The 18,765-nt window shown below is 46.3% G+C and overlaps 1 protein-coding gene across 1 annotated transcript; it reads right to left on the bottom strand.

Annotated features, from left to right (window-relative positions):
* Positions 1–5,841: 5,841 nt before the first annotated feature.
* LOC139383374 (SKI family transcriptional corepressor 1 homolog-B-like) lies at positions 5,842–16,382 on the bottom strand. The gene is made up of 6 exons (XM_071127900.1): positions 14,547–16,382; positions 14,168–14,246; positions 13,973–14,080; positions 13,369–13,443; positions 11,983–12,057; positions 5,842–5,939 (listed from the first exon to the last, which is right to left on the bottom strand). Exons 1-6 carry the CDS (start codon positions 16,380–16,382, stop codon positions 5,842–5,844), a joined length of 2,271 nt encoding a protein of 756 aa, XP_070984001.1.
* Between the last annotated feature and the right edge of the window lie 2,383 nt (positions 16,383–18,765).

Here is an 18,765-nt window from a genome sequence, read left to right as displayed (position 1 = left end):
CTGCTTTCCAGACTGATGGGGCTCCACGGTGGACTGTGGGAAGGGACTAGGGTGGTAGTAGTCCTGCTTTCCAGACTGATGGGGCTCCACAGTGGACTGTGGGAAGGGACTAGGGTGGTAGTAGTCCTGCTTTCCAGACTGATGGGGCTCCACAGTGGACTGTGGGAAGGGACTAGGGTGGTAGTAGTACTGCTTTCCAGACTGATGGGGCTCCCCAGTGGACTGTGGGAAGGGACTAGGGTGGTAGTAGTACTGCTTTCCAGACTGATGGGGCTCCACAGTGGACTGTGGGAAGGGACTAGGGTGGTAGTAGTCCTGCTTTCCAGACTGATGGGGCTCCACAGTGGACTGTGGGAAGGGACTAGGGTGGTAGTAGTCCTGCTTTCCAGACTGATGGGGCTCCACAGTGGACTGTGGGAAGGGACTAGGGTGGTAGTAGTCCTGCTTTTCAGACTGATGGGGCTCCACAGTGGACTGTGGGAAGGGACTAGGGTGGTAGTAGTCCTGCTTTCCAGACTGATGGGGCTCCACGGTGGACTGTGGGAAGGGACTAGGGTGGTAGTAGTCCTGCTTTCCAGACTGATGGGGCTCCACGGTGGACTGTGGGAAGGGACTAGGGTGGTAGTAGTCCTGCTTTCCAGACTGATGGGGCTCCACAGTGGACTGTGGGAAGGGACTAGGGTGGTAGTAGTACTGCTTTCCAGACTGATGGGGCTCCACGGCGGACTGTGGGAAGGGACTAGGGTGGTAGTAGTCCTGCTTTCCAGACTGATGGGGCTCCACGGCGGACTGTGGGAAGGGACTAGGGTGGTAGTAGTCCTGCTTTCCAGACTGATGGGGCTCCACGGTGGACTGTGGGAAGGGACTAGGGTGGTAGTAGTCCTGCTTTCCAGACTGATGGGGCTCCACAGTGGACTGTGGGAAGGGACTAGGGTGGTAGTAGTACTGCTTTCCAGACTGATGGGGCTCCACAGTGGACTGTGGGAAGGGACTAGGGTGGTAGTAGTCCTGCTTTCCAGACTGATGGGGCTCCACAGTGGACTGTGGGAAGGGACTAGGGTGGTAGTAGTCCTGCTTTCCAGACTGATGGGGCTCCACAGTGGACTGTGGGAAGGGACTAGGGTGGTAGTAGTCCTGCTTTCCAGACTGATGGGGCTCCACAGTGGACTGTGGGAAGGGACTAGGGTGGTAGTAGTCCTGCTTTCCAGACTGATGGGGCTCCACGGTGGACTGTGGGAAGGGACTAGGGTGGTAGTAGTACTGCTTTCCAGACTGATGGGGCTCCACGGTGGACTGTGGGAAGGGACTAGGGTGGTAGTAGTCCTGCTTTCCAGACTGATGGGGCTCCACGGTGGACTGTGGGAAGGGACTAGGGTGGTAGTAGTCCTGCTTTCCAGACTGATGGGGCTCCACGGTGGACTGTGGGAAGGGACTAGGGTGGTAGTAGTCCTGCTTTCCAGACTGATGGGGCTCCACGGTGGACTGTGGGAAGGGACTAGGGTGGTAGTAGTCCTGCTTTCCAGACTGATGGGGCTCCACGGTGGACTGTGGGAAGGGACTAGGGTGGTAGTAGTCCTGCTTTCCAGACTGATGGGGCTCCACAGTGGACTGTGGGAAGGGACTAGGGTGGTAGTAGTACTGCTTTCCAGACTGATGGGGCTCCACAGTGGACTGTGGGAAGGGACTAGGGTGGTAGTAGTACTGCTTTCCAGACTGATGGGGCTCCACAGTGGACTGTGGGAAGGGACTAGGGTGGTAGTAGTCCTGCTTTCCAGACTGATGGGGCTCCACAGTGGACTGTGGGAAGGGACTAGGGTGGTAGTAGTCCTGCTTTCCAGACTGATGGGGCTCCACGGTGGACTGTGGGAAGGGACTAGGGTGGTAGTAGTCCTGCTTTTCAGACTGATGGGGCTCCACAGTGGACTGTGGGAAGGGACTAGGGTGGTAGTAGTCCTGCTTTCCAGACTGATGGGGCTCCACGGTGGACTGTGGGAAGGGACTAGGGTGGTAGTAGTCCTGCTTTCCAGACTGATGGGGCTCCACGGTGGACTGTGGGAAGGGACTAGGGTGGTAGTAGTCCTGCTTTCCAGACTGATGGGGCTCCACAGTGGACTGTGGGAAGGGACTAGGGTGGTAGTAGTACTGCTTTCCAGACTGATGGGGCTCCACGGCGGACTGTGGGAAGGGACTAGGGTGGTAGTAGTCCTGCTTTCCAGACTGATGGGGCTCCACGGCGGACTGTGGGAAGGGACTAGGGTGGTAGTAGTCCTGCTTTCCAGACTGATGTGGCTCCACAGTGGACTGTGGGAAGGGACTAGGGTGGAAGTAGTCCTGCTTTCCAGACTGATGGGGCTCCAAAGTGGACTGTGGGAAGGGACTAGGGTGGTAGTAGTCTTGCTTTCCAGACTGATGGGGCTCCACGGTGGACTGTGGGAAGGGACTAGGGTGGTAGTAGTACTGCTTTCCAGACTGATGGGGCTCCACGGTGGACTGTGGGAAGGGACTAGGGTGGTAGTGGTACTGCTTTCCAGACTGATGGGGCTCCACAGTGGACTGTGGGAAGGGACTAGGGTGGTAGTAGTCCTGCTTTCCAGACTGATGGGGCTCCACAGTGGACTGTGGGAAGGGACTAGGGTGGTAGTAGTCCTGCTTTCCAAACGGATGGGGCTCCACGGTGGACTGTGGGAAGGGACTAGGGTGGTAGTAGTACTGCTTTCCAGACTGATGGGGCTCCACGGCGGACTGTGGGAAGGGACTAGGGTGGTAGTAGTCCTGCTTTCCAGACTGATGGGGCTCCACAGTGGACTGTGGGAAGGGACTAGGGTGGTAGTAGTCCTGCTTTCCAGACTGATTAGGCTCCACAGTGGACTGTGGGAAGGGACTAGGGTGGTAGTAGTCCTGCTTTCCAGACTGATGGGGCTCCACGGTGGACTGTGGGAAGGGACTAGGGTGGTAGTAGTCCTGCTTTCCAGACTGATGGGGCTCCACAGTGGACTGTGGGAAGGGACTAGGGTGGTAGTAGTACTGCTTTCCAGACTGATGGGGCTCCACAGTGGACTGTGGGAAGGGACTAGGGTGGTAGTAGTCCTGCTTTCCAGACTGATGGGGCTCCACAGTGGACTGTGGGAAGGGACTAGGGTGGTAGTAGTCCTGCTTTCCAGACTGATGGGGCTCCACAGTGGACTGTGGGAAGGGACTAGGGTGGTAGTAGTCCTGCTTTCCAGACTGATGGGGCTTCACAGTGGACTGTGGGAAGGGACTAGGGTGGTAGTAGTCCTGCTTTCCAGACTGATGGGGCTCCACAGTGGACTGTGGGAAGGGACTAGGGTGGTAGTAGTCCTGCTTTCCAGACTGATGGGGCTCCACAGTGGACTGTGGGAAGGGACTAGGGTGGTAGTAGTCCTGCTTTCCAGACTGATGGGGCTCCACGGTGGACTGTGGGAAGGGACTAGGGTGGTAGTAGTACTGCTTTCCAGACTGATGGGGCTCCACGGTGGACTGTGGGAAGGGACTAGGGTGGTAGTGGTACTGCTTTCCAGACTGATGGGGCTCCACAGTGGACTGTGGGAAGGGACTAGGGTGGTAGTAGTCCTGCTTTCCAGACTGATGGGGCTCCACAGTGGACTGTGGGAAGGGACTAGGGTGGTAGTAGTCCTGCTTTCCAAACGGATGGGGCTCCACGGTGGACTGTGGGAAGGGACTAGGGTGGTAGTAGTACTGCTTTCCAGACTGATGGGGCTCCACGGCGGACTGTGGGAAGGGACTAGGGTGGTAGTAGTCCTGCTTTCCAGACTGATGGGGCTCCACAGTGGACTGTGGGAAGGGACTAGGGTGGTAGTAGTCCTGCTTTCCAGACTGATTAGGCTCCACAGTGGACTGTGGGAAGGGACTAGGGTGGTAGTAGTCCTGCTTTCCAGACTGATGGGGCTCCACGGTGGACTGTGGGAAGGGACTAGGGTGGTAGTAGTCCTGCTTTCCAGACTGATGGGGCTCCACAGTGGACTGTGGGAAGGGACTAGGGTGGTAGTAGTACTGCTTTCCAGACTGATGGGGCTCCACAGTGGACTGTGGGAAGGGACTAGGGTGGTAGTAGTCCTGCTTTCCAGACTGATGGGGCTCCACAGTGGACTGTGGGAAGGGACTAGGGTGGTAGTAGTCCTGCTTTCCAGACTGATGGGGCTCCACAGTGGACTGTGGGAAGGGACTAGGGTGGTAGTAGTCCTGCTTTCCAGACTGATGGGGCTTCACAGTGGACTGTGGGAAGGGACTAGGGTGGTAGTAGTCCTGCTTTCCAGACTGATGGGGCTCCACAGTGGACTGTGGGAAGGGACTAGGGTGGTAGTAGTCCTGCTTTCCAGACTGATGGGGCTCCACAGTGGACTGTGGGAAGGGACTAGGGTGGTAGTAGTCCTGCTTTCCAGACTGATGGGGCTCCACGGTGGACTGTGGGAAGGGACTAGGGTGGTAGTAGTCCTGCTTTCCAGACTGATGGGGCTCCACAGTGGACTGTGGGAAGGGACTAGGGTGGTAGTAGTACTGCTTTCCAGACTGATGGGGCTCCACAGTGGACTGTGGGAAGGGACTAGGGTGGTAGTAGTCCTGCTTTCCAGACTGATGGGGCTCCACGGTGGACTGTGGGAAGGGACTAGGGTGGTAGTAGTACTGCTTTCCAGACTGATGGGGCTCCACAGTGGACTGTGGGAAGGGACTAGGGTGGTAGTAGTCCTGCTTTCCAGACTTTTGGGGCTCCACAGTGGACTCTGGGAAGGGACTAGGGTGGTAGTAGTACTGCTTTCCAGACTGATGGGGCTCCACGGTGGACTGTGGGAAGGGACTAGGGTGGTAGTAGTCCTGCTTTCCAGACTGATGGGGCTCCACAGTGGACTGTGGGAAGGGACTAGGGTGGTAGTAGTCCTGCTTTCCAGACTGATGGGGCTCCACAGTGGACTGTGGGAAGGGACTAGGGTGGTAGTAGTACTGCTTTCCAGACTGATGGGGCTCCACAGTGGACTGTGGGAAGGGACTAGGGTTGTAGTAGTCCTGCTTTTCAGACTGATGGGGCTCCACAGTGGACTGTGGGAAGGGACTAGGGTGGTAGTAGTACTGCTTTCCAGACTGATGGGGCTCCACAGTGGACTGTGGGAAGGGACTAGGGTGGTAGTAGTCCTGCTTTCCAGACTGATGGGGCTCCACAGTGGACTGTGGGAAGGGACTAGGGTGGTAGTAGTCCTGCTTTCCAGACTGATGGGGCTCCACGGTGGACTGTGGGAAGGGACTAGGGTGGTAGTAGTCCTGCTTTCCAGACTGATTGGGCTCCACGGTGGACTGTGGGAAGGGACTAGGGTGGTAGTAGTCCTGCTTTCCAGACTGATGGGGCTCCACAGTGGACTGTGGGAAGGGACTAGGTGGTAGTAGTCCTGCTTTCCAGACTGATGGGGCTCCACGGTGGACTGTGGGAAGGGACTAGGGTGGTAGTAGTCCTGCTTTCCAGACTGATGGGGCTCCACGGTGGACTGTGGGAAGGGACTAGGGTGGTAGTAGTCCTGCTTTCCAGACTGATGGGGCTCCACAGTGGACTGTGGGAAGGGACTAGGGTGGTAGTAGTCCTGCTTTCCAGACTGATGGGGCTCCACAGTGGACTGTGGGAAGGGACTAGGGTGGTAGTAGTCCTGCTTTCCAGACTGATGGGGCTCCACAGTGGACTGTGGGAAGGGACTAGGGTTGTAGTAGTCCTGCTTTCCAGATTGATGGGGCTCCACGGTGGACTGTGGGAAGGGACTAGGGTGGTAGTAGTCCTGCTTTCCAGACTGATGGGGCTCCACGGTGGACTGTGGGAAGGGACTAGGGTGGTAGAAGAGGAGGTTTGAAGGAGCAGATTCCAGTGCAGTGACGAGGAGTCAGCATCTTACAGGAGAATTGGTGTAGCGCGTCGTGAGCTTCTGGGAAGAAAGGGAATAGACACTAAATAGATCCACTAGATGTGTGTGTGTGTGTGTGTGTGTGTGTGTGTGTGTGTGTGTGTGTGTGTGTGTGTGTGTGTGTGTGTGTGTGTGGTCCTCACAATGCACAATTACTTTCTGTTGATGTGTTTTCAAAACGCATTTAAGTTCATTCTCTTTTTCCTCAGTAAATGTAACTTGACAAACCTATTTGAATTCAAAAGTGGTTAAAGGCAGTTTTGGGTCAACTTGAATCAAGGCTCTAAAATGTAATACAACTTCATTAACAGACTGCATGTTTATGGACAGAGCCTTCGGGAAGCATTCAGACCCCTTGACTTTTTACACATTTTGTTACGTTACAGCCTAATTCTAAAATAGATTCAATAGTTTGTTCCTCCTCATTAATCTACACACAATACCCCATAATGACAAAGTAAAAACAGTTTTTTTTAAATGTTTGCTAATTTATAAAATAAATTTAAAAAATAATTAAAAAAAAGAAGAAATATTACATTTACATTAGTATTCAGACCCTTTACTCAGTACTTTGTTGAAGCACCTTTGGCAGCGATAACAGCCTCGAGTCTTCTTGGGTATGACGCTACAAGCTAATCACACCTGTATTTGGGGAGTTTCTCCCATTCTTCTCCGCAGATCTTCTCAAGCTCTGTCAGGTGGGGAGCGTCGCTGCACAGCTATTTTCAGGTCTCTCCAGAGATGTTAGATATGGTTCAAGTCCGGGCTCTGGCTGGGCCACTCAAGGACATTCAGAGACTTGTCCCAAACCCACTCCTGCGTTGTCTTGGCTGTGTGCTTAGGGTCATTATCCTGTTAGAAGGTAAACCTTCACCCCAGTCTGAGAGTTCTGAGCACTCTGGAGCAGGTTTTCATCAATGATCTCTCTGTACTTTGCTCCGGTCATCTTTCCCTTGATCCTGACTAGTCTCCCAGTCCCTGCTGCTGAAAAACATCCCCACAGCATGATGCTGCCACCACTATGCTTCATAGTGGTGCCAGGTGCCAGGTTTCCTCCAGACGTGATGCTTGGCATTCAGGTCAAAGAGTTGAATCTTGGTTTCATCAGACCAGAGAATCTTGTTTCTCATGATCTGAGAGTCCTTTAGGTGCCATTTGGCAAACTCAAAGCAGGCTGTCATGTGCCTTTTACTGAGGAGTGGCTTCCGTCTGGCCACTCTACCATAAAAGGCCTGATTGGTGGAGTGCTGCAGAGATGGTTGTCCTTCTGGAAGGTTCTCCCAGCTCCACAGAGGAACTCTGGAGCTCTGTCAGAGTGACCATTTGGGATGTTGGTAACTTCCCTGACCAAGGCCCTTCTCCCCCGATTTCTCAGGTTGTCTGGGCAGCCAGCTCTAGGAAGAGTCTTGGTGGTTCCAAACTTCATCCATTTAAGAATGATGGAGGCCCGTGTGTTTTTGGGGACCTTCAATGCTGCAGACATTTTTTGGTTCGCTTCCCCAAATCTGTGCCTCGACACAATGCTGTCTCTGAGCTCTACGAACCTCATGGCTTGGTGTTTTCTCTGACATGCACTGTCAACTGTGTGATCTTATATAGACAGGTGTGTGCCTTTCAAAATCATGTCCAAACAATTTAATTTACCACAGGTGGACTCCAATCAAGTTGTAGAAACATCTCAAGAATTATCAATGGAAACAGGATGCACATGAGCTCAATTTCGAATCTCATAGCAAAGAGTCTGAATACTTATGTAAATAAGGTACTTCCGTTTTTTTGTTTTTTTTAATAAATGTCCAAGAAATAAAAACCTGTTTTCGTGTTGTCATTATGGGGTGTAGATTGACAAGGAACACATGTAATTGAATCTATTTCAGAATAAGGATGTAACATCACAAAATGTGGTAAGGTCAAGAGGTGTGAATGCATTGCATGTCTGAAGAATACAAACCCTTTAGCCACAGCAAGACTGTCTGTTCACAGGTTCACATTCCTATGTGTGTCCCTTGTGTATGAAAACTGCAGTAAAAATGTTTTTTAGATATATTTTTTTATATTTTATATAAACTGCAGATTTCATTCAAAAGGACACACCTAGTTCGGAATGTTTACCTACGAACAGGCAGTTTTGCTGTGGCTAAAGGGTTAGATGTCTTCACATGTTGCGTTATCATTTTTGTTCAGTGTATATAAATATATATATAGCACCAGTCAAAAATGTGGACACACCTACTCATTCAAGGGTTTTTCTTTATTTTTTACTATTTTCTAAATTGTAGAATAATAGTGAAGACATCAAAACTATGAAATAACACAAAAAAGGGTTAAACAAGTCTAAATATATTTTATAGCCACCCTTTGCCTTGATGACAGCTTTGCACACTCTTGGCATTCTCTCAACCAGCTTCACCTGGAATGCTTTTCCAACAGTCTTGAAGTAGTTCTCACATATGCTTTTCCTTCACTCTGCGGTCCAACTCATCCCAAACCATCTCAATTGGGTTGAGGTCAGGTTATTGTGGAGGTCAGGTCATCTGATGCAGCACTCCATCACTCTCCTTCTTGGTCAAATAGCCCTTACACAGCCTGGAGGTGTGTTGGGTCATTGTCCTGTTGAAAAACAAATGATAGTTCCACTAAGCACAAACCAGATGGGATGGAGTATCGCTGCAGAATGCTGTGGTAGCCATGCTGGTTAAGTGTGCCTTGAAATCTAAATAAATCACTGACAGTGTCACCAGCAAAGTACCCCCAAACCATCACACCTCCTTCTCCATGCTTCACGGTGGGAACCACACATGCGGAGATCATCCATTCAACTGCTCTGCATCTCACGAAGACACGGCGGTTGGAACCAAAAATCTCAAATTTGGACTCATCAGACCAAAGGACAGATTTCCACCGGTCTAATGTCCATTGCTCGTGTTTCTTGTCCCAAGCAAGTCTCTTCTTCTTACTGGTGTCCTTTAGTAGTGGTTTCTTTGCAGAAATTCGACCATGAAGGCCTGACTCCTCTGAACAGTTGACGTTGAGATGTGTCTGTTACTTGAGCTCTGAGAAGCATTTATTTGGCCTGTAATCTGAATTTATCCTCTGCAGCAGAGTTAACTCTGTGTCTTCCTATCCTGTCCTCATGAGAGCCAGTCTCACCGTAGCGCTTGATAGTCTTTAAAACTGCACTTGAAGAAACTTTTAAAGTTCTTGAAATTTTCCGGATTGACGGACCTGACTTTCTTAAAGTAATGATGGACTGTCATTTCTCTTTGCTTATTTTGAGCTCTTCTTGTCATAATATGGACTTGGTCTTTTACCACCACGGCTATCTTCTGTATAGGCACACCAGTTAATTTAAATGCATTCCAGGTGATTACCTCATGAGCTGGTTGAGAGAATACCAAGAGTGTGCAAAGCTGTCATCAAGGCAAAGTGTGGCTACTTTGAAGAATCTCAAATATAAAATATATTTTGATTTGTTTAACACTTTTTTGGTTATTTCATGATTCCGTATGTGCTATTTCATAGTTTTGATGTCATCACTATTATTCTACAATGTAGAAAATAGTCCAAATAAAGAAAAACCCTTGAATGAGTAGGTGTGTCCAAACTTTTGACTGGTATTGTATATATACACACTGAACAAAAATAATAACACAACATGTAAAGCGTTGTTCTCGTGTTTCATGAGCTGAAACAAAAGATCCCAGAAATGTTCAATATGCACAAAAAGCTGATTTCTCTCAATTTTTTTTGCACAAATGTGTTCACATCTGTTAGTGAGCATTTTTCCTTTGCCAAGATTATCCAACCACCTGACAGGTATAGCACATTAAGAAGCTGATTAAACAGCATGATCATTACACAGGTGCACCTTGTGCCAGGGACAATAAAACATCTCTGTCTCAGAGCTCTACGGACAATTGCGTCGACCTCATGGCTTAGCATTTGCTGAGACATACACTGTCAACACTGTAGACTATGGGACCTTATATAGACAGGTTTTTGGCTTTCCAAATCATGTCCAATCAATTGAATTTACTACAATTTGACTCCAATCAAGTTGTAGAAACATCTCAAGGATGATCAATGGAAACAGGATGCACCTGAGATCAATTATCATGTCTCATAGCAAAGGGTCTGAATACTTTCCGAATGCACTGCATATTTATTTATTAGTATATTCCTACAAGCTTCATATCAGTTACCTTTCAACTTGTGTTGAATAGCATAGCGAGCCTTTTTCTCTCGCTCCAGCTCACTGCATAATGTGTCTATATGTAAGGGACAGAAGAATATATTAAGAGCTAGGATTTACATCAGTGGCTGTTGTTTTAGCCCTGAACTAACTCACGTGATTCGCCTAGTCAAGGGTTTGATGATTAGTTGACAAGTGGAATCAGGTAGGGTAGCTGTGGAATAGACCAAATGTATTGAATTGCTGGGAGTGCACGAGGAGAGGTTGGGGAACCCCTGATTTACATCACTCTTTTAGTGATGTAAATGTACAGTTATGGCCACATACAGTGGGGCAAAAAAGTATTTAGTCAGCCACCAATTGTGCAAGTTCTCCCACTTATAAAGATGAGAGAGGCCTGTAATTTTCATCATAGGTACACTTCAACTATGACAGACAAAATGAGAAAAAATAATCCAGAAAATCACATTGTAGGATTTTTTATGAATTGATTTGCAAATTATGGTGGAAAATAAGTATTTGGTCACCTACAAACAAGCAAGATTTCTGGCTCTCACAGACCTGTAACTTCTTCTTTAAGAGGCTCCCTTGTCCTCCACTCATTACCTGTATTAATGGCACCTGTTTGAACTTGTTATCAGTATAAAAGACACCTGTCCACAACCTCAAACAGTCACACTCCAAACTCCACTATGGCCAAGACCAAAGAGCTGTCAAAAGACACCAGAAACAAAATTGTAGACCTGCACCAGGCTGGGAAGACTGAATCTGCAATAGGTAAGCAGCTTGGTTTGAAGAAATCAACTGTGGGAGTAATTATTAGGAAATGGAAGACATACAAGACCATTGATAATCTCCCTCGATCTGGGGCTCCACGCAAGATCTCACCCCGTGGGGAGAATGTCATATGGTCTGATGAAACCAAAATATAACTTTTTGGTAAAAACTCAACTCGTCGTGTTTGGAAGACAAAGAATGCTGAGTTGCATCCAAAGAACACCATACCTACTGTGAAGCATGGGGGTGGAAACATCATTCTTTGGGGCTGTTTTTCTGCAAAGGGACCAAGACGACTGATCCGTGTAAAGGAAAGAATGAATGGGGCCATGTATCGTGAGATTTGTGAAAACCTCCTTCCATCAGCAAGGGCATTGAAGATGAAATGTGGCTGGGTCTTTCAGCATGACAATGATCCCAAAACTCCACCCGGGCAAAAAAATGAGTGGCTTCGTAAGAAGCATTTCAAGGTCCTGGAGTGGCCTAGTCTCCAGATCTCAACCCCATAGAAAATCTTTGGAGGGAGTTGAAAGTCCATGTGAAACAGTGTGTGACAACATTGTGTGAAAACCTTGTGAAGACTTACAGAAAACGTTTGACCTCTGTCATTGCCAACAAAGGGTATATAACAAAGTATTGAGATAAATGAGTATTTGGTCAATAACAATAACAAGTTTTCCACCATAATTTGCAAATAAATTCATAAAAATCCTACAATGTGATTTTCTGGATTTTTTTTTCTCATTTTGTCTGTCATAGTTGAAGTGCACCTATGATGAAAATTACAGGCCTCTCTCATATTTTTAAGTGGGAGAACTTGCACAATTGGTGGCTGACTAAATACTTTTTTGCCCCACTGTACATCTCTATATGTTCTGAGTTTATCGAGATACAATTAGAGGATAGATCATTCATCAATTGATTTATTTAGCAAACAATTACATTTGATCAATCAACCAATTATATGTATTCATATAACCCTTTTTATATCAACACTTGTTGATGTTGTTAATGGTCCCACTTTACTAACAAAGTTGTAAGCAGCTAGTCTTTTATACCAGTATGGCTCCGTGTGAATGTTTGGTATGTTCTCACCTCTCACAATATGAAGCTGCTGAACCATCTCCTCCCTGTAGGACAGCTCCCTTTTCATCTGATGATTGAAATTATCTGGGGAGAAATTACAATAGCTTAGTCATCTTTAGTATAGCCAAAAAAGTAGCCTACTTGGCTATTCTTTTAATATGCCAGCCTATAAACTCTGGCATCCTACTTGGGCAAAATGGAATCTAGCTTCCTAAATTACCCCCCCCCCCCCTAGCACGACACAACGCCGAGTGCCTGGATACAGCCCTTAGACGTGATAAATAGCTAAATTACCATTGCAGCCATATGCGTTTGACAGCAACATCAATTATAATCGAACCATGCAATACAAAATTAGCATGCACTAATGCCGCGTTCACATGCTAGTCGTAAAAAAAAGGAAACTCAGAAATGTCCGACTTGCTAACTAGTTGAACACGGTAGCAAGTCAAAATGTCAGAGTTTCCTAGATCTGACTAGCATGTGAACGCAGCATGTCAAATATAACGCAGTGCAAAACCTAATCGAACTGTTTTTGTTCAGCGTTCAAGATGCTGATCACGACAAGCATGAAGAGAGACTCTCTCTAACCCGTTGGAATCAAAAAACTATAAACCTGTGACATTTGATCACAATAGCTATGTTTCCATTAACTTGCCCAGTGATTTATTTTTTGTCGACATTTAGAAAGTTCGCATTGAAAATAGATGCGACATTTGCCTGCTAGGATGCATTTACAACCATTTAACTACATTGTGTCAATAAAAACGGGGGGGGGGGGGGGGGCGCAATGACGTCACAAAAAGATACAACGTTTTCGCAAAAGCCATACAATGTCGAATAAAAATGTAGTGGTTGAAGTGTTTCCATTACCTAGTTAGGCAAATTGCGCATTAATAAATTGGCGACAGCCTGTTTGCCCTCCCACCTATCCAGCCCAATTTGCTGAAATGCATTTTGCACATATATGCACGAATTGATTGTGAGACTGTGTTGACCTATCTGTTTCATGTCTCAGGTAGCCCGTGAAAGTCAGCATGGATAGAATGCAATAGTTGACTAATATTTGCCACATTCTAATAATGGTCATGTGTCTAACGTATCGCCACAGATCTAGAGCCCATTCACGCCGTATTCGGCAATCATCATTTATCCGAAAACACCGTTTCCGCCATCATTTGTATGATATAAAGTTAGTTCGACAAAAAGAGAAATAAACCGTCGAACGGATAAAAATGTTGTTGATTTTTATAAAATGTCTCCTATATCTGCCGTTTCCATTACACATGTCGCAATTAGATATTTTGTTTGCGACATTGCTTTTGTCCAGCCAGCCAGCAGCCAGCCAGCGTCGAATAAACCTGGATCAATGGAAACCTGCCTGCTGAATTATACCTTTTAAATGTTGGAATTCTCTTTCCAATTTCTTCCTTAGCTCCACTTGCTCCATGAGTTGTTTCTGCAATTCGTCTGTAGAAAAGGAACGAAACAACGTGTTAAAAATAGAATATTAATACGGGTTTGAAAATTGCTTCGGGGTTTAGACTAAATGGTATAGAGTAAATGTTGTAGGTTAAATGGTATAGGCTAATTTATGTTAAACGATTCATGCTAAGCGATTTGGTAAATGGCCTCGGGGAAGCTGTTCTATTTCTTCTAACCTATTCTGTAGGGATCAATCCAATTATTAAAGAAAGTATATAATAAACAATAACATATTTAAACTAAATAGACCAACATGTATTATTAATAATAATATTAATATGAATTATAATTGTTATTTAACGGTCTTATAGTGTTCTATGTTTGTCTGAGATTATGCTAACATTGTGTGTAGCTTCCTCGCCTGAATGCACACAGAGACAACATTTATAACAGTACAAAAAAAATATACAAATAGGCAATAAAATATAGGCTTAAATACTTGTATATTTAAAGTTCTGACAGAAAATGTAAAATTATCGTATTATCAACTGACAAGTGTAGCGCTTAAACGTACCCTCGTTCAGTGCTTCTCTCGGGCCCTCCTCCCGGCTTTGGCCCTTATACGACTTCGTTTCAACCTCCTTCACTGTCGAAGATGGCTCCTCTCTACTGGCACAGTCATCTGAATAAACAACAAATAAGTGTCATTCCTTTTCACAACATCTATTTTATTATTTAAAAAAAATATATTAACAGAACAACATCCAACCTTTCGATTTCACATTGTCTGTCTGGTAATTCGTTGCTGAACCAAAAGCATATGGACTGCTCCTGTCCGGTGAACACACCTAGATAAATCAGACAGGATAATGAGGATAATTGGTCATTTGCATACAATAACGCTCTGTGACATTGGGAACACATTCTCCTATTGGACAGTGTATTTGAACGGCCTTTTATTCTCTGCTATTCACACAGACAAAACAAACATGCGCATACAAGTGAAAAAATAAGCCCAATATGTGTGTAAAAGCAAGAGGATGATGAATTTTTTAATGAATCAATGAATTAATCACAATTAAATAGTATATTCCTTAGTATGTAAATAGCCATCTAATAGAATGAGACGGACCATATCAATCACTCACTTCATCAAAAGACGTGGTCTTATTGCAGACCGGCAGCTGTATGCCCTGTCTATCTCTATTTGAAGACAGCACCACCTGTATAGGTAGGTTCATTCTCTGTGACTCGACCACAGCGGCCTGCTCTGACTCAGGTATGGATTCAAGACCGTTTGGTGAACCTGCACCGCGCGACAGGCTTAGAACAGGGACAGAGGGGCTCCTGCAGTCCTCAATGGAGTGCGGAAGTGACTCCTCATCCTCCTGTGACTTATTGGTCTCCACGTCCACATCTGTCTCGCCAACGCTCTCCACGCTGCCTGGCGATAAGGACCTGTAGCTCGAGCTCTCGCTTAGGAAATCAGGTGACAGATACCCAGCTCGAGCCCTGTTGTACTTCCCCCGGTTACCGTATAGTTTGGCTATACTCTCCGCGTCTTTGATGACGGGTCTGAATGCGGAGACATAGCTAATCTTCCGGGGTAGAACGGGCATTTTACCGTCCATTGACCTCGCCTCATCCCCGGACTTGTCATCCTCATTCCGGGTGGACTGAGTGCTGGAGCACCGCTCACTATCCCCCACACTGTCCTTTGGAGTGTTGCTATTTCTGTCACTCTGCTCGGATGCGTCCTGCTCACTCGGTCTGGCGCACAGGACCTCCGATGGCTGTTTGGGCTGGGCCTGGTGCTGTGGCTGGGCCTGGTGTTGTGGTTGGGGGTGGGGGAAGGACGGTATGGGCAGGCCGTCTGCAGTAGGCCAGAACATGGGGAAAGAGTGGTAGGCGCTGTCCTTGGTGCTCGGCCAGGAGAAGACGCCAGAGAGGTGGGCTTTATTCGGCTCCCCCATCACACCACTGTCATCCTTCTTCTGACACAACCCGAAGGCCGGAAACCCGTATGGGTGTGGGAAGAGAGGTGGAGGGATCTTCACGTTCTGCAGCATCCCGTAGCTTTTGCTGGGCACCGGGATAATGGGATAGCTGCGCGTGATGCTCGCTATACTCCCCATGCCTCCCCGGTTGTCCTCGCAGCGGAGGATTTTCGGGGGGATCTCCGGTGAGTCTCTCCGGGGCAGGTTGGAAGGTCCTTGGTGAGGTTTTAACGGAGAGGAACGTTCGGGCCCGTGGCGGTGCATGGGCAGCGTCCTCTTCCGGCTGCCCCCGTTGAACATGGCTTTGACGTCCTCCCACGCATGAGCTAAATCATCAGGCGAGCCCTTGTCGGTCAGTTTGAGGTGTCTCCTCCAGGAGTTAAAGTTAGCAGCGTCTGGCTGGGTATACTTGGATTCTGATGTTCGGTGAGAGTGGAATATGAACTTATTGGGAGAAAAATACATGTTACAGAAGGAGCACTTGATGCACTTGGCTCGGGAGCTGTTGTACCTGGCTGGTATAAAGTTACCACGGCTCCCCCACGTGCACTCATGGGAAACATCAAACGCGAAATTCTCCGGTAGTTTTGGAGGGTTGTGGGCTCCGATAAACGATTTACAAAGCCTCTCTGCTTCGCGCTTTGTGATCATCCCACAGCGCCTCGAGGAGATGGGCATGGCGCCCGCACGCCTCAGAATCTCCAGCTGGACCGGGGTGCACTGCACGCAGGTGATGCCCAGAGCCACGCGCCGGTTGTGGATCTCGTTATAGCTGTAGTTCTTCAGCAGAGTGTTGGAGATCTGCGCCAGGCACAGTCTCTCCTGACCGTCCATCACCAGACAGACTATGGGTATTCCATACAGGGCGGTCTCGCTGACCTGGTTGGGTTTCATGTTGGGGTTGAATGTTGGGAGGTCCTGTTTGGAGCTCGGTGGAGAGCAGCTGGAGTCCCGTGTCGCAGGTAACTGAGGAGGATTACACTCCATTACTGGAAGTCTGCAGAAGACAAAAAACAGTTATTATCATGATAATGAAAATGTTTGTTGATTATTTTCGTTTCCCCCTTTTTTTTAACCAATGAACGCTAGTTAATAAACAATCCTCAATCAACAGTATTGTTATAACAATAGCCTAAAACAACAGAAAATACAAATATTATTATTATTATTAATAATAAAGATTTTAACATGAACACTATCCCTTATCATAATAATGATCAAATAGACCTAATTAGTTCATACTAATAATAAACAGGTTAGAAAAAAATGCTTCTATACTTAAATGCAATAGGCAAAATAATAACAATTTCACGAGAAAGGTTTTGTAGTTCCTCCGGATGTAATTTTTTTGGGGGGATATTGGTCTATTAACCGCCTGCACAAGTCATTAACCGATGAGAGCTGAATTTAGCCGGGCCCAGAGATATATGAATATAGCTTAGCATGGACAGCTAAGAGGCTAACACGGTACAGAGCAAAAGGAGAAAACACATTTAGCAACGCCAAGAAGCTTTAAACCAAGAGGATAGAACCTGTGAGCACATTTCTTTGTAATTACCAAGGTTCAGAAAAAAAAACAGTCACTGAAAAGAGATACAATTAAGATGTTTCAAGAAAATATTAGTTTATTTTTTCGATGAAGTGACATGTAAGATTCACTTTTAATTCTGCATGAAATATATAATGCAATTGATACTATCTAATTTTACAAAAGGCCATCAATGAGCACGCAGATTAATATTCCTGATTGCGTCAATAGATTGATTGTTGTATGAAATTAAATGTATGGTTCTGAATGTACCCCAATGCATTAGGAAATAATGTGATTTTCAATGACACAACATGGTAAAACGGATAAAACACGTTAATCCTTCCTTACAGCGAAGCTTACCTTTTTGGACAGTGGAAAAACAAACACTCCTTTGTGCCAGGGACAACAAAACAGCTATACACTGTGGTAGTCTAATTACACGAAGAGCAACATTCACTCGGTATATTCCCGTTGTTTGAGCAATACATTGAATTCTACTGGAAGGTTTCTCCAATAATTATGTACCTGCCTCTGACTGCGCTCACTCGAGACAGACTCGCTCTGTGTGTGTGTGCGTGTGTGTGTGCGCGGTGTGTAAAGACAGTGTCCACGAGGTAGATCGGAGCAGCCACCTCCACTACAAAGACATTTCCCGCGACGCCCGCGACGCAGATCAAGTGACAGCTGAAATAATGGCAAGGCACTCCCACTTAGTGCCAGCATCTTTACATTAACCGTTTGCCTTCGCGATCAAAACTACCGGTGCTGTAGTACAATTACATTCGGCCCTGAAACCTTTTCCATAAAATGTTAGGAGAAAGAGACAATAAAGACATACAGGGTTTGAACAATGATAATAACTGACTTGATGGCTTCCAATATTATTTCAAGGTTAGTGGTACCTATGATTGATTGTCTCATATCCCCTCGCTTCACATATGAAATTCGTTATTAACAGGAGGCAACTGTGTAATATTTTTAAGCAACAGTCCATGGAAAGTGTATGTGTTAGCTAATGACTGTCCTATTTGGGTCCTTTAATTATTTAAAACTCTTTATGCTGCGATCAATCACAGACGTTTCTCTCCCGCAGTCTCGTGATGAGAAATTAAAAGGCAATATATAAAAAAATCATATAAAATGTGCATTTAAAATGTATTTATTATCATTATCAAAATAAATAAATCAACTAAACTGAAAAGTTCTTGAAATATTTGATATCAAAAACAAATTCGTTTATAAATAAGACCTCTGCCATTTAATATATCCTATTCCAATTTGTAGATTTTCTCAAGTAGGCCGATTCACATCCATAGACCTATAGACAGAGTCCATGTTTAGCTTATTCATATATTTATGTATACATTATCAACGGTCTCTGACATGCTACAAGGTGTTCTAACCAGTATTTTATTTAACTAGACAAGTCAGTTAAGAACAAATTCATATTTTCAATGAACGGTTAACTGCCTTGTTCAGGGGCAGAACGACAGACTTTTATCATGTCAGCTCGGGGATTCGATCTTGCAACTTTCCTGGCCACTAGTCCAATGCTCTAACCACTAGGCTACGCTGAAACAGAATGTTTGACATGCTACAAGGTGTTGTAACAAGCATAGTGTTTTCTGAAAGCGCTTTACCCAATCAGGGTGGTGATAATGACGACAACACAACCAGCCTCTAGCTGTTGCTGCAGCTATGCAATACATCATTCACCTAAATAAAACATGCATTGTTATTGAAATGACATGTGTACAGGGATTTGGCATGTGGTAAAGTGGACTGGCAGCGAAGACACATTGATATTGAATGTAGATTCACAAGATGGGGTACGGGGTA

The sequence above is a fragment of the Oncorhynchus clarkii genome, chromosome 2 (genome assembly GCF_045791955.1).
Source record: "Oncorhynchus clarkii lewisi isolate Uvic-CL-2024 chromosome 2, UVic_Ocla_1.0, whole genome shotgun sequence".
In the NCBI taxonomy this organism is placed as follows: Eukaryota; Metazoa; Chordata; class Actinopteri; order Salmoniformes; family Salmonidae; genus Oncorhynchus; species Oncorhynchus clarkii.
This window is presented reverse-complemented; position numbering and strand designations above follow the sequence as displayed.